At 41.3% G+C, this 16,946-nt stretch overlaps 1 protein-coding gene across 3 annotated transcripts in view; it reads right to left on the bottom strand.

Moving 5' to 3' along the window:
- Window positions 1–3,081: 3,081 nt before the first annotated feature.
- The window catches only part of LOC137868169 (fibroblast growth factor 12-like), a 40,755-nt gene continuing 26,890 nt past the window's right edge, over window positions 3,082–16,946 (bottom strand). For 2 of the 3 annotated variants that reach the window (XM_068704767.1, XM_068704757.1), the window contains exons 2-5: window positions 13,213–13,320; window positions 8,566–8,669; window positions 4,714–4,912; window positions 3,082–3,410 (exon numbers count right to left, since the gene is read on the bottom strand). In XM_068704767.1, the coding sequence (XP_068560868.1) occupies window positions 3,253–3,410; window positions 4,714–4,912; window positions 8,566–8,669; window positions 13,213–13,320 (569 nt within the window). In that variant the 3' untranslated portion in view covers window positions 3,082–3,252. The remainder of the gene's footprint in view (window positions 3,411–4,713; window positions 4,913–8,565; window positions 8,670–13,212; window positions 13,321–16,946) is intronic. The other variant, XM_068704776.1, reaches the window with a different exon arrangement.

The following is a 16,946-nucleotide window of genomic DNA, read 5'->3' as shown; positions in this document are numbered from 1 at the left end:
AAAATCAAGAATCTCAAAAGAAGAAAAAAAGGAAAAGGGGCGTGGCAGCAAATCAGAGTCGACCTCTGTAACTCCGCCCCCTCATTCATTTCAAATGGCGGCAGAAACAGTTTAGCAACGGGGAGCGTGCGTCAGCTGTCGGACTGAACAGCGTCTCTGATTCTTTGTTTTTGTTCACATGCAAAAAAAAAAAAAAATTTTAATCTGTGTGACATAAAAAAACAATTAACAAAAACCTCTCTGTCTTTTATTTTGGCGGGTTGGTTCCTGTGTCGGCTGAGGGGAGGTGACCGAGTTTCCCAAAAGTCATCTTGGCGAGAATTTCAAACGTTTTGCTCGTTTGTTTTTCTGCAATAATTCTTCTTTTTGTTTGTTTTCTTTTCTGTTAACTCGACTTGTTTTGTGTTTTATTATTTCATCTTTAATTAACACTTCATAGATATTCATCTTTTACTTCTGTCACAAAGTCACAACTTCTTACAATAAAGTTTAAAAAGTTTTACCTGAACAAAGGACAGAACACTTTTATAGTGTTCTTAATAATAAAATGTTGAATTTTCATAAAACAACATTTATTCAAGTCAAACCAGACTTCTATATATTTAATATAATAATATATTTAATATAATATTATAATATATATAATAATTGATTAAATAAAATATTATAATATATATAATATATTTAATATAATATTATAATATATATATAATAATATATTTAATATAATATTATAATATATATATAACATTTCACTGATTTAAAAAAGTAAAACCTGTGCAAAACCTGTCCAAACAATATGTCACTAATGATACTCTTTATACACTACTGTGAACACATTATGAATATTACTGTTGTTGTTGTTGTTGTTGTTGTTGTTATGAAGGCAGTGATAGAACAGACTGATTACATGAAACAGGAAGTGGAGGCTGATCTCTGTAAACTGAAGGAGATGTGTTTTGGGGATCTGGTCCGGTGACGTGAGGAGTAAAGGGTTCGGACGGGTCAGGTCGACTGACTCAAGCTCTCGCTCTGTGAGGGCAGTGCTTTAAGGGCAGTGTTACGACACGCCACCCAAACATCCTGCCATCGGCCGACACCTGAACACAACATGGACAGGACGCTGACGTCCAAACTGTAAATGAGTTTTAATTCATTTAATCTGCTTCAACTGTGGCTTCAAATGAAAGAACTACAAGACGAGGAACCTTTTAAAGATACAGAGCGTGGCCTTGTGTTCCTGGTGTGAACGTGTTGACCGATAACATCGGACTTTTGTTCTTGAATCACCAGCAGCGACGTCATGATGACATCGCCGTGCTCTCTGACTCCGCCTCCTGCTGACCGCTCAGACAGATCAACATGAAGAAGGAACGTAACATTCAAATCATCATCAAAGTGAAAGGAACCAATCACGTCGTCTGCTCATCAAAATAAATGAGCGTGATCGCAATCAGAGCACAGCGTTTCAGACTGCATCAAAGGGGCGGGTCTAAAGAACCAGAGGACCAACGTCGCATCGTACCCAAACGCACCGCATCGATACGCATCGTCTCGTACGTCTATCACAGAACTGGACTGTTCGGTAGCAGAGACACTTCAGTCCTGTTCAGACCGGATCACAGCTACACCACTCAGCTTCTAGAGTCTCCATGAATCATTCAAACACCCCAAACACATCACATCCTATTCCTGCTCAGTCCCTGAACGCAGCACCAAGACAGAAAGAAGAAGATTTTCATTCTGTTAGGTTTAACTTCTTCACCTTCCTCATCTTCATCAGATCCATGATCCAGCTGCTTCCTTTGAGAGACAATCTATCAGAGTCCTGAAGACACCAGAGACTCTAGAGACAGAAGACCAGCAGTCAGAGTCCTGAAGACACCAGAGACTCTAGAGACAGAAGACCAGCAGTCAGAGTCCTGAAGACACCAGAGACTCTAGAGACAGAAGACCAGCAGTCAGAGTCCTGAAGACAGAAGACCAGAGTCTTTTTCACTATGTCCATCTTTTCTTATTGTTCATCTCAACTGGAGAAGAAGACTTTGGTCATCAAACTAAATACTGGATCATCTTTAAGTCTCACTTTGTCCTCAGCAGTGATGGTTTGCAGGTTACTTTGTCCCGAATTAGGGTACATTAAACAAACATCTGTCAACAAATCATGAAGAATAAAGATCATAACTCACTTCACCACCTCCAGACGAATCATGCTGAAGAACTCGTCAATGATATTTTCGAGTTTTAATCAAAGATCTGAGGTCCAAAGTTTTTAAGACTCCAGAGTTTTTCCAACTTCTTGATAATCTTTATTATTTGCACCCAGCACAATACTATTAGTATATAATGATGATGATGATGATGATGATGATGATGGAGGGTTCTGCGTGTTTACATTTGTGCTTCTCTTATAGAAAGCAAACGTCTGGATGGATCAAGTCTTTTCATAGAAAGTAACAGGAAGTGATGGATGACTTTAAAGCTGCAGGAATGTGAAGCTCATGCAGATGAATGTTAACGACGTTAACCTGACCAGAGACGCGTTAGAGGCCGGCAGCTCTGATCGCAAATACACAAATCACAAAAACTTGACCCGGATCACCGGGCAGACCTGGTCCTCCGTCCACGAAAACCGAACCCACGACCTCAAACAAACAAAATGAGATGTGCAGCTGACGAAGACCAAACTAAAAAAACACTCTTCTCTCTGATTGGACGGCACAACACGCGGAAGAAGAAGAAGAAGAAGAAGAAGAAGAAGAAGAAGAAGCGCGGTGTGTCGAAAGTGCGAAAGTGTTTGCATTCATTAAGAAATGACAGGAAGTGAAGGTTTCTACATGGCTTAAAGCTTCAGAGTTCTCAGCGCTCGCTCAGCTCCGAAAAAACATCTCGTCATCGTCGTGACGGCAGTGATGATGATGATGATTACAACGTGGCGATGAAGAGCAGGTGTGCTCGCCTCCGGGCGCCGTGTCAGCAGGGCTGTTTGCATAAAATGTAAATCATCATCATCAACGTCCTGATTTTTATTTTTTTTCCATCTTCAAACAAGCCCCTCCCCCTTTGCCCCCCCACCCCTCCTCCCCCAGCACATTTTAAATATTTAAATATGAGCAGAAGAAGATTTTTCCCGTTTTTTATGATTTTTGTTTTTTAGCTTCTTTTTTTTTTCTTTGTTTTCGTCATCGTTGAACAGAGGGAGTGTTAAAACGGGAGTTCGCCTCTTGCTCCTCCTGTAGGGGGCGCTGCAGGCTATGATCCGTCCCGCTCTGTGAGGTCATCCTCCTCCTCCTGCTCCTCCTCCTGCTCCTTCATCACCCTCCGCTCCTCGCTGTTGATCGTCGGGCTCCGCGACGACTTCAGCAGCTTCTCCTCCAGCTCATGGAGCGACGGCTCCTTATACATGCAGACTGGGGGGGGGGGGGGGGGGGTCACATGACAGAAAAAACATGAACATCAAGTCCACTAGTCCATTAGTTCACCAGCCCACTAGTTCACCAGTCCACTAGTCCACTAGTTCACTAGTCCATTAGTCCACTAGTTCATTAGTTCACTTGACCACTAGTTCACCAGTCCACTAGTCCATTAGTCCACTAGTTCACTAGTCCACTAGTTGAACTAGTGGGCTAGTGAACTAGTGGACTAATTCACATACTAATGAACTAGCCCACTAGTTCATTAGTTCACTAGTTCACTAGTCCATTAGTCCACTAGTTCACTTGCCCACTAGTTCACCAGTCCACTAGTCCACTAGTGGACTAATTCATATACTAATATAGTTCACTAGCCCACTAGTTCACTAGTCCACTAGTTCATTAGTTCACTAGTCAACTAGTTCATTAGTCCACTAGTTCACCAGTCCACTAGTTCACTAGTCCACTAGTTCACTAGTCCATTAGTTCACTAGTCCACTAGTTCACTAGTCCATTAGTCCACTAGTTCACTAGTCCACTAGTCCATTAGTTCACTAGTCAACTAGTCCTGCAACCATAATTATACACAACAATAGTATATATTCTGTACGTTGATGTTTGTTTAAAGTAGTTTATTAAGACTGCATGGATCAGTACTGCTTATTAAATACAAATATATTTATATTTTATACAAATATATATATTATTTAGAATTTTTTTAATTTACTGACAAATATATCTTCACTTTATTCAAATATATGTATATTATATACAATTATATTCATAATATTTACAAATATGTTTGTATTATTGTACATTATGAAAGACTATGTAGGTACAGGTACATGTATATGACGTATACGGTGTATACGATGTATATGATGTATATGTACCTGTAGCACACAGAGGATGAGGGAGGTACAATAACATAAAGAGAGGAGAGGTTGAAGGACGAGGAGGAGGAAGAGGAGAAGATGGACAGATGGAGAGGAGGAAGGGGAAGGTGATCTTTGACTGATGTTTAAAAATGAAGATGGGGGAGGAGGGGGGAGGCAGAGGGAGACACAGAGAGGCAGAAAGCAGAGACGGAGCTTCATGTTTCCTGTTAAACCTCCATCTGTGATATTAGAGCTTCAGCCTGTCCTCAAACTCAGAGCAAGTTCCTGCAGGACGACCTCAGACCTCCGAGTGAAGCTCCACTCACGGTGAGTTCAGGTGCAGCAGGAAATAAACTCACGGTGAGTTCAGGTGCAGCAGGAAGTAAACTCACGGTGAGTTCAGGTGTGCGTGTGTGTCTCACCTTCAATGGGTCTGGGGACAAAGTGTGAGCAGGGTTTGGTCTTCTTCACTCGGTTCCCCTTCATGATGACTCCGTCCTTGTTGAGGCCCAGGAACCAGGCCCGGCCCGACTCGTGCTGCCGGTACTGCGTGGACGAGTAGATGACGTAGTAGTTCTCAAACACCGACTCCTTAAACTTACACTCTGATGTGAACACATCCTGAAACACACACACACACACACACACACACACACACACACACACACACACAGAGCGAGGACATCGTGAACAAATGAGGACACCGATTTGTTTTGTAAATCTCACATCTGTCAGTTACTTTATACACATGAAAACCAACACAGGAACAGGAAGTGGACGTGCAAAAGTCAACCAAAATAAAACAAGAGGATAAAACTCAATTATGTTGAGAAAATGAATAAAGTTTTAGTCTGAATTAGACCTCATCCAGAGTAAAACCTGTGTGATATGTTGACACTGTTCAGGTTCTAGGATCGTTCTTTGGACACATATATATATATATATATATATATATATATTATATATATATATATACACATACATATACTGTATATGTTTACGATGTCAGAAGAACAGAAGCAGAAACATCATGAAGGACTTCATCAACAGGTTTAAATGAACAGATATCTTTTAGAGAAGCTGTTTGAAGGAATGAAAGAGGGAGAACGAGTCCTCGGTTCTTGTTAAATATGAACTTAAAGTAAATTTAGCACATTGCAGCTCCCTCCATAGACCAGGTGTGTGTGTGTGTGTGTGTGTGTGTGTGTGTGTGTGTGGGTGTGTGTGTGTGTGTGCGCCCTCTGGATATAACAGGTAGTCAAGGAAGAGCAGAGAGCCAATCAGAGCAGAACAGAACCACACTAAGCAGAACCCTGCGCCAACATTTAATTCCCATTGAAGGTCTTTTAAAGTACAGAAGGAAGGGAAACTAAAAAACGCTGATTTCGCAAATATCCTGATCCAAAACAGAACTTTCTTTGTATTTCCAAAGTTATGTAATAGTCAGGGTCTTTTAAAAGGTATAACTGTATTTTTTTGATTCATAGTTTGGTCTAGATAATGACATGTTCTCTGGCAAACACTGGAGGAACTGCAACCAGAGATCAACTGACTTCATAATTCACTAAATACTCAAATAAAAGAAAACTAAAAAAGTGTCATTGCTGGTGCATTCAGGGACAATCCAACATATACAGTTTAAGTTTAAAACAAGCAGCCGTGAACCTATAAGCTTCTGATTTTCTCTTTCGCTAAAGTTATAAATGTTTTTCTTTATAGACCCGTTTTCTCTTAGTGAACATGTTAATGTCTTTTCGTGGGTGGAATAATTATCTTAACATGTTAGCTAACGCTGGCTAGCAAGTTTTGTTGGCTAATTTTGGCTGAAGAAAATTGGAGAATCTGCCGCTGAGAAAGTTAACATTAACCAACCGGACCTTATTAGCCGACTCCTACACCGCTAGCAGACTTCTTCACCGGTAAAAGAGCAGACAGGAGCTCTGGAGAGTATAGCCGGCTAATTAGCCAGCTAGCTTCTCCATCCCCAGAGCTGGCTAGTTAGCTAGCTAGTCTCCGGATCTCCCGACCTCCCTGTAAAGTACTCTCCTAGCAGCAAAGAGTGAGGCAGATGGACCGTAGACACATCACTTGTTTCCTATAGCCAATGTAATGTCCGCATGGAAGCATGGTGGAATTAGCAAGCTAGCTAGCTACCTAGCAAGCCGCTACACTTAATGCTTCATCCACAGCGTAGGAAAGCACGTTGCTATTGCTAATAACTATGTTCGGATCATTTCCTGGAACCAGTGTTGCGTGAAAGCACAGTAGAATTAGGAAGCGAGCTAAGTCGTCGCTATCGTAGCTCACTAGAGTCCAGAATCACAGTTTATCATGTCAAAGGATTGTGATATCAACTCTGGCGCCCAACGACACATCACGATGACACCGATGTGTAACTTTAACCTTTTACTCTGAGGAGATTCATGTGTAGCCTCCAGCTGACAGCGTGATGTCGACCGTTAAAAGGTCTATTAGGAAAACACAACAATTTAACATTATATTGTGCTATGACGTCTGATCACAAGCCTTTGCATTACCACCTGGTATCAATAAGCAGCGATGGAAGAAGATCTTTTACTTCAGTAAAAGTACTAATACCACAGTGTCAAAATACTCTGTAATAGGTCAAAGTCCTGCATTCAAAACTTGACTTCAGTAAGAGTATAAAATAATTTATCAAAAGCATCAAAATATACCAAAAAGTACCAAAAAACAAAGTACTCATTATGCAGAATAATACATATTGTATTATTGAGTAAAGTTGAAGCTCATTGTTGCTTTTATTTTATATTAATATTCAGAATTGCAAAGTAACTAAAGTTACCAGATAAATGTAGTGATGTAAAAAGAATAAAATATAGAAAAATATTTGCCTCTGAGAGGTAGCAGAGTAGAAGTAGAAAATATCTCAATATTGTACTAAAGGACTACTTGAGAAAATGTACTTCCACCACTGTCACTAAATGTGGGGAAAAGTGTCATCTACATGGTAGTGAAGTATCCCTGTGTAGGGTTGAAACGTGTGCAGGTACAGAAGCAAAAGAATGGAAGTGAAAGGACATGAAGTTCAGAACATAAAGCAGGACATCGTCTGCATACAGTGAGATTTTCTTTTTCGTTTCTTGATTTTAGGATCAAAACGTACTAAAATCTTTGGCTGAGGAGCATTGATCTTCACCTAGCTGTCACCTGCACGAGAACTAATTCATGTTTCATGCTACAAACCATAAATATAAACAGCTAAATGAGAAAAACAATGTTGTTATCAGCACTCCTAGTTGTAATTACAAGTTGGAGATTACACCTAAATAAAACGATACCTCTTATTCATTCAGGCATTTAAAGATAACAAATATACTGCTTGTATTTTGTTTAATTTATTAGCTAACCACTAAAAATTTGTACCACAATAAATATAGATAATTTCCATGTATCCAACTCTAGCAAGGGGGGGAGTGGCGGTTAGCATCTTGGACTAATATTAAAATAATGGGATGTTTTTCTCATTCATTATAAACCACGTTAAGTAGAGTAGTAGCAGTAGGGTCACCTCACTATTATGGTTCCTGGACATGAACATTGAATAACGAACAATCTTTTAAACAAAGCTTCCTGTCTGCTAGAGAAAAGCTGCCTGAGGTCGCCTCTTTCCTGTTTACACAGATCTAATGTATCATCTTCATCATCTCTCTCTTCCTCCATCTCGTTTCTTATGCTGCGCACACGGCGACTGAAGAATTGCATTTTAAAGTTTTATGGAAGAAGCAGACGTGAATTATTGATGGAGGACGGACTCTGTGAGGCGAAGCAGCAACGACTGTAGCTGGTTTACACTGCAGACTGATCAGGGTCGTCCTGTTTATTATTATCACTATTAACTATTATTAGTACTTTCTAAACTAAACAAAGTATTTAAAAAAAAATGTGTTCCACAGTGATGACGCATATGTGGAATGTTTGTATTTGCTGCAGCAAAATACTTCAGTTTAAACATCAATAGTCGAAGAATTGCAAAACTTGAATCCAATATTACAAAAATACCACTATGTTTAATTCACAGTAAAAGTACTTAGTCTGCTTCACAGTAAAAGTCTTAACTTTTTAATTTAAATGTTAAATGTTTTAGCACAACATCCTGAAATAACTTTGAGAAGAAACAAGCAGACAGACAGAGAGACAGACAGACAGACAGAGAGATAGAGAGACAGACAGAGAGACAGACAGACAGAGAGACAGACAGACAGACAGAGAGACAGACAGACAGGTTTTCTTACTGATGTATAGAGGAATCCCTCTGCGTTCATGGCCAAGTAGAGTCCAGCCTTCACTCCCTGCATGGCCACAACCCTCAAACCTACTGGGATCAGATTAAACAGAGCTACAGGGAGAGAGAGAGAGAGAGAGAGCGAGAGAGAGAGAGAGAGAGAGAGAGAGAGAGAGAGAGAGAGAGAGATTTAATTTTTAGAAAACCATTATTTCTTAAAAACAACATGAAAGAACATAAAACCTTGTCATGGCATCAAGAATGAAACAAAACAAATCAAAACCAAAACCACACTCAAGTCCGTTTCTCTTCACAGTGTTTTTAAAGGAGCGTTGAATATTATTTCGTCTCCAGACACACATTTTACTTCATTGTTGCACCGATTCTCAATGAATCCTGCATATTGTTCATGTAAATAAATAAAAACAAAACAAAACATAACGTGTCCTTTAGCTGTACTTAGGCTGTGAGACCTTGTTCACCATCAGCTCTTTCATTGTTCAGCTCTTTGTTGATCTTCTGAGCTATTTTCTTCAGTCTGTAGCCTTCCTTCACTGTTATCCCTCCTCTGTCTTTACTCCTCATGTGTGACCTGAGAGAGCTGGAGAGCTTCTGTTTGTCAGAGAAGTAATCCTCCACATTAACTCCTTTCACACTTTTAGTTCTCCTCAGAAACCCCTTTATCTTCTCCACACTGTAGTCTCTAGAGCTCCTACCGCTGCCAGCCCTGTGGTCAGAAGATTCACGTTGCTGTGACCGATGATCTCCCCCACTGCCAGGCTGCAGTCCTCCACCGAGCATGGGAAACACGGCGGAATCTTCACGCCGTGTTTCCTCGTTAGTTTGGTGAAGTCCATGGCGGCGTGCAGCACGCCGACCAGCGCGTGCTGATCGGCTGCAAACACCACCAAAAAACCCACCTAAAACCCCCCAAGTGTTCACCCAAACACTATGAGCCCCACACACCACAATACACTATCATATACAACGTTAAAAAACGAAGCAAAATGTCGAAAAATCGCTATTAATCACTCTCAAACACGCTCCGAAAACTCACCACTCCCTCCACTCAGAGAGAGAGAGAGAGAGAGACAGAGAGAGAGAGAGAGAGAGAGAGAGACACACACAGAGAGACAGAGAGACAGAGACAGAGAGAGAGAGACAGAGAGAGAGAGACACACACAGAGAGACAGAGAGACAGAGACAGAGAGAGAGAGACAGAGAGAGACAGAGAGAGAGAGAGAGAGAGAGAAAGAGAGAGAGAGAGAGAGAGACACACACAGAGACAGAGAGAGAGAGAGAGACACACAGAGACAGAGAGATTTTTTTGATTTTTAGAAAACCTTTATTTCTTAAAACAAAGAAAGAACAAAAAGCATTGTCATGGCATCAAGAATGAAACAAAGCAAATCAAAAGCAAAGAAACACTCAAGTCCGTTTCTCTTCACCGTTGAATATTAGTCCAACTCCAGACACACATTTTGTTTCATTGCTGCACCGATTCTCAATGAATCCTGCATATTGTTCATGTAAATAAATAAAAACAACAAAACATGTCCTAGAGTTGCTCTTAGGCTGGGAGACTTTGGTCACCATCAGCTCTTTCATTGTTCAGCTCTTTATTGATCTTCTGAGCTATTTTCTTCAGTCTGTAGCCTTCCTTCACTGTTATCCCTCCTCTGTCTTTACTCCTCATGTGTGACCTGAGAGAGCTGGAGAGCTTCTCTTTGTCAGAGAAGTAATCCTCCACATTGACTCCTTTCACACTTTTAGTTCTCCTCAGAAACCCCTTTATCTTCTCCACACTGTAGTCTCTAGAGCTCCTACCGCTGCCAGCCCTGTGGTCAGAAGATTCACTGTCAGCAGCAGAATCCTCCTCCATACTGGACTCAGGGTCTCCTCCCCGGCTGGACTCAGGGTCTTCCTCCAGACTGGACTCAGGGTCCTTCTTCCGACTGGACTCAGATTTAGCTGCTCCTCCGTTTCCTTTCGTTGCCGCTTTCTTTGCTTGTGAGCTTCCATTGTTTTCTTTCTTTTTCCTCTTCCGCTGGGGGACTTTGAACTGCCCCTCGTCTCCCTCCATGTCCACCTCACTGCCTTCCCCCACCTGTCCTCCATTACTCTCCCTCCCCACCTGTACCTCACTTGCCTCCTTCTCCCTCACCTCCTTAACCCCACTCGTCCCCTCCTTCCTTACCTCCTTAACCCCACTCGTTCCCTCCTCCCTTACCTCCTTAAACCCACACGTCCCCTCCTTCCTTACCTCCTCAACTCCACTCGTCCCCTCCCCCCTCACCTCCTTACCCCCACTCGTCCCCTCTTTCCTTACCTCCTTACCCCCGCTCGCCCCCTCCTTTCTTACCTCCTGGACCCCACTTGTCCCCTCCTGTCCATCTTGTTTGTCTCCTCTGCCCTCCTCAGAACCTTTCTGGTTTTGGTTCTGGTCTTTATGAGAACCGTTTTTTCCAGGACAGGCTCTGCTCTGATGTCCCTGTTTCCCACAACTGAAGCATTTAGAATCCTCGGTTGTCGCAAAAATGAGGTAATCAATGTCCTCCACTGTGACTGTGAACACGAGGTCCACCTGTCTGCTCCTGTTCTTGGGGATCATGAGGAGCTGTCTCCTGTGAGACACCACGTGCCTCAGAAGTGGAGACTTGGCCCCAGATGACAGCTTCTTAACTTTGGACACGATCTTTCCATGTCTGGACAGCTCTCCGGTTATCAGCTCATCTTTAACAAACGGTGGCACGTTGGAAACAGTGACTCTTACCGCCGGGTCGCTGAGAGGATGGACGGGTAGGAAGCCGCCGTTCACCTCGATCCCGGTGTCCAACACCAGTTCCGTATCCTCTTCGGTATTACAAAACACGATCACCGCACCGTTCATCCGTGCAGCGGACCTCACGTTGCTGTGACCGATGATCTCCCCCACTGCTAGGCTGCAGTCCTCCACCGAGCACGGGAAACGCGGCGGAATCTTCACGCCGTGTTTCCGCGTTAGTTTGGTGAAGTCCATGGCGGCGTGCAGCACGCCGACCAGCGCGTGCTGATCGGCTGCAAACACCACCAAAAAACCCACCTAAAACCCCCCAAGTGTTCACACAAACACTATGAGCCCCACACACCACAATACACTATCATATGCAACGTTAAAAAACGAAGCAAAATGTCGAAAAATCGCTATTAATCACTCTCAGACACGCTCCGAAAACTCACCACTCCCTCCACTCAGAGAGAGAGAGAGAGAGAGACAGAGAGAGAGAGAGAGACAGACACACAGAGACAGAGAGACACACAGAGACACAGAGAGAGAGACACACACAGAGACAGAGAGAGAGAGACAGAGAGAGACACACACAGAGACAGAGAGAGACAGAGAGAGAGAGAGACAGAGAGAGAGAGAGAGACAGAGAGAGACACACACAGAGACAGAGAGAGACAGAGAGAGAGAGAGAGACAGAGAGAGAGAGAGAGACAGAGAGAGAGAGAGAGAGAGACACACACAGAGACAGAGAGAGACAGAGAGAGACACGCACAGAGACAGAGAGAGACAGAGAGAGACACACACAGAGACAGAGAGAGACAGAGAGAGAGAGACACACACACAGATACAGAGAGAGACAGAGAGAGAGACAGAGAGAGACAGTCGGTTACTGTAATGTATCTTAATACAAAAATGAATTTGTTTTCTTCAAACTGATCAAATAAAAGTGTTATGAACTGAAGTGAATCCATCTTGTGCTTAAAATAACTAAATATATTTCTTCTGTGTAACTCGACAAAAATCAGCACTTTAAAATCCATCTACAGCCGGCTGCATGAGACACTTCCAGCTGATAAACTGAGAGAATAAAAGAGGGGGGGTAGAGGGATGGAGTGATGGGGGGGATTTAATCCTCGGGGACAGAGAGCTGCAGTGTGGGTGAGGATGAAGAGGAAGAGGTGGAGGAGGAAGAGGCCTGTAGCGATGGCTGCTGTTAATCCTCCTTTATTTAACTCAGAGAGAGAGAGAGACAGAGAGAGAGAGAGAGAGAGAATGAGGGAAATCCAAAACATCTCCTCTTCTCCTTGTCCTCGTTTTGCTTCTCGTTTCCAAACCAAAGGATTTGAAAGGAGCAGAGTGTGTAGAATGTGTAATCCGGAGCTCATCCAGCGGTTCATATCTCATCGTTCATCTTCTTCTTCTACAATCTCACATTTAAATCACGTCTCTACGCTTTTATCAATATTAAATATAAGTTTAAAGATCATATTTAATATATCATTAATAATAGTTTACATCTGCACAAGAGAGGAACATGTGGAGCAGAATAAAAAGAGAACATTTTGGTGTGGACTCTTCTTCTCTTCCTCGTCAACGTTTCAGAAGCTTTTCCACAGACTCACTGATTGTGTTCCTGTAACTTGTCTCAGCTCCATAGTTTCTCTCGAGCCTCCAGGTGAGCTCATATGTAGGTAGGACTATTTTAAGAGCTACTCTGTGTTCACCTCCTCCCACTCCTGTAGTTTGTACAGACTTTTATAAAGCCGACATCAGATGAAATATATACATGTGTGTGTGTGTGTGTGTGTGTGTGTGTGTGTGTGTTGTCAACACAGAGGCCATCTAGACGAGTCAGAAGCTTTGAGTTAAAGCCGTCTGGTTGAGACTCACTGTTGTCGCTGTTCTCGTCCTTGTTTCCACTGATGGCTCCATCAGGCTGCATCTGCAGGTAGAAGCCCTGCTCGCTGAAGAGACGCGTCACGATGCCCTTCAGCTGCTCTGAAACACCACAACAACAACAACAACATCAACAACACACACTTAGAAACAACAGAAAGGCTGCAAACACTCACTCAGCAGGTCTGAGATCAGTGCTGCAGACCATCTCCCCATCTCTCCACTCTGAATACATCAATTATTCATAAGTTCTCTCTTCCACTGTTATCACACTTCATCTCCTCTCGTTCTCTGTTATCACACTTCATCTCCTCTCATTCACTGTTATCACACTTCATCTCCTCTCGTTCTCTGTTATCACACTTCATCTCCTCTCATTCACTGTTATCACACTTCATCGCCTCTTGTTCTCTGTTATCACACTTCATCTCCTCTCGTTCTGTTATCACACTTCATCTCTCTTCCACTGTTATCACACTTCATCTCCTCTCTTCCACTGTTATCACACTTCATCTCTTGTTCTCTGTTATCACACTTCATCGCCTCTCGTTCTCTGTTATCACACTTCATCTCCTCTCGTTCTGTTATCACACTTCATCTCTCTTCCACTGTTATCACACTCCATCTCTCGTTCATTGTTATCACACTTCATCTCTCTTCCACTGTTATCACACTTCATCTCCTCTCTTCCACTGTTATCACACTTCATCTCTTGTTCACTGTTATCACACTTCATCTCTTGTTCACTGTTATCACACTTCATCTCTCTTCCACTGTTATCACACTTCATCTCTCTTCCACTGTTATCACACTTCATCTCCTCTCGTTCTGTTATCACACTTCATCTCTCTTCCACTTTTATCACACTTCATCTCCTCTCATTCTCTGTTATCACACTTCATCTCTCTTTCTGTTATCACACTTCATCTCCTCTCGTTCTCTGTTATCACACTTCATCTCTCTTCCACTGTTATCACACTTCACTCCTCTCTTCCACTGTTATCACACTTCATCTCCTCTCATTCTGTAATCACACTTCATCTCTCGTTCTCTGTTATCACACTTCATCTCTCTTCCACTGTTATCACACTTCACTCCTCTCTTCCACTGTTATCACACTTCATCTCCTCTCATTCTGTAATCACACTTCATCTCTCGTTCACTGTTATCACACTTCATCTCTCTTCCACTGTTATCACACTTCATCTCCTCTCGTTCTCTGTTATCACACTTCATCTCCTCTTGTTCACTGTTATCACACTTCATCTCCTCTCGTTCTCTGTTATCACACTTCATCTCCTCTCGTTCTGTAATCACACTTCATCTCTCGTTCACTGTTATCACACTTCATCTCTCTTCCACTGTTATCACACTTCATCTCCTCTCGTTCTCTGTTATCACACTTCATCTCCTCTCGTTCTGTTATCACACTTCATCTCCTCTCGTTCTCTGTTATCACACTTCATCTCCTCTTGTTCTCTGTTATCACACTTCATCTCCTCTTGTTCTCTGTTATCACACTTCATCTCCTCTCGTCAATGTGGGACAGAAGCTGCAGAAATAGAACACAGAGAAGCTAATGTGGAGCAGTCTGCTGTGCTACTTAACCTCCACATTGAGAGACAGACAGGTGGACAGACAGACAGTCCAAAACATTCCAAAACAAAAGAGACAATAGCTCACAACCTCACAGTAAGTCTTAAAGCTCCTTTACAGTAAACGTCCTAAAGCTGCTTCAAAGTAAAAGTCCTGAAGCTGCTTCAAAGTAAAAGTCCTGATGCTCCTTCAAAGTAAAAGTCCTGATGCTCCTTCAAAGTAAAAGTCCTGAAGCTGCTTCAAAGTAAAAGTCCTGAAGCTCCTTCACAGTAAAAGTCCTGAAGCTGCTTCTCAATAAAAGTCCTGAAGCTGCTTCTCAATAAAAGTCCTGAAGCTGCTTCAAAGTAAAAGTCCTGAAACTGCTTCAAAGTAAAAGTCCTGAAGCTCCTTCATAGTAAAAGTCCTGAAGCTGCTTCTCAATAAAAGTCCTGAAGCTGCTTCACAATAAAAGTCTTAAAGCTCCTTCATAGTAAAAGTCATGCAGCTGTTTCACAATAAAAGCACTAAAGCTGCTTCACAGTAAAAGTCCTAAAGCTGTATCACAGTAAACGTCCTACAGCTGTTTCACAATAAAAGTCCTAAAGCAGCTTCACATTAAAAGTCATGAAGCTGTTTCACAATAAAAGTCCTGAAGCTGGTTCACAATAAAAGTCTTAAAGCTGCTTCACAATAAAAGTCTTAAAGCTGCTTCACAGTAAAAGTCTTAAAGCTGCTTCACAGTAAAAGTCCTGAAGCTGCTTCACAGTAAAAGTCCTGAAGCTGCTTCACAGTAAAAGTCTTAAAGCTGCTTCACAGTAAAAGTCCTGAAGCTGCTTCACAGTAAAAGTCTTAAAGCTGCTTCACAATAAAAGTCCTGAAGCTGCTTACTTGTTCTTAGAATGTTCTTAATTGTTTTTAAATCTCCTTTTCTTTTGCATTACGTTTTGATGCTTTTAATGGTTTTATGTGAAGCACTTTGAATTGCCTTGTTGTTGAAATGTGCTCTACAAATAAACTTGCCTTGCCTTACTTCCTGTATTTTCCTGAGGGGTTCTATCTATAAGTGTGAGTGACACTGTTTGTCAGGTGAGGAAGAAGAAAACACTTCATCACAAGCTGCTTCCTGAACTGAGACGTGATGAAGACACTTCCTTTAAAACTGAGTATCTGAATCTCCAACTCTCAAATATCAATTCAACAAATAACATCGGAGACCGCCGTTCACTTCCTGTTTACTGCCCCACACGTGACATTACCCATTGGTTTGTGGACGTTTTGAAGCCTTGAGTTTGGAACTTTGGACATCGCCATCTTGTTTTTTGCAACCAGAAGTGACACAAGAGGGCGGAGCTATGAAGGCAACCAAAATGTTACAAAACACTGTGAAAGGGTTCAAGTTTAAAGACGAAAACACGGACCTAACAACAAAGTAGTCAAAGTTGTGAAATAAATGTCGTTAAGGATCAGATGAAAGATTAAAAAAGTAGTGATGTTGAGGTTGAAGTGACCAGCAACACGTGTCCATTTCAGCTCGTTACATAAATAGTCTTTTCAAAATAAACTTCCGTCTTCACAGGAAACAACTTAGTTAGGTTTAGATAAAGATGTTAAAATACTTAGTTAGGTTTAGATAAAGATGTTAAAATACTTAGTTAAGTTTAGATAAAGATGTTAAAATACTTAGTTAGGTTTAGATAAAGATGTTAAAATACTTAGTTAGGTTTAGATAAAGATGTTAAAATACTTAGTTAGGTTTAGATAAAAATGTTAAAATACTTAGTTAAGTTTAGATAAAAATGTTAAAATATTTAGTTAAGTTTAGATCAAAATGTTAAAATACTTAGTTAAGTTTAGATAAAGATGTTAAAATACTTAGTTAGGTTTAGATAAAGATGTTAAAATACTTAGTTAAGTTTAGATAAAGATGTTAAAATACTTAGTTAGGTTTAGATAAAGATGTTAAAATACTTAGTTAAGTTTAGATAAAGATGTTAAAATACTTAGTTAGGTTTAGATAAAAATGTTAAAATACTTAGTTAAGTTTAGATCAAAATGTTAAAATATTTAGTTAGGTTTAGATAAAGATGTTAAAATACTTAGTTAGGTTTAGATAAAAATGTTAAAATACTTAGTTAAGTTTGGATAAAGATGTT

The sequence above is a fragment of the Cebidichthys violaceus genome, unplaced genomic scaffold (assembly GCF_023349555.1).
Source record: "Cebidichthys violaceus isolate CVI_PGR_0920_01 unplaced genomic scaffold, fCebVio1.0.p SCAF_1, whole genome shotgun sequence".
In the NCBI taxonomy this organism is placed as follows: Eukaryota; Metazoa; Chordata; class Actinopteri; order Perciformes; family Stichaeidae; genus Cebidichthys; species Cebidichthys violaceus.
The sequence above is the reverse complement of the archived record's forward strand: the minus strand, read 5'-3'. Positions and strand labels throughout refer to the sequence as shown.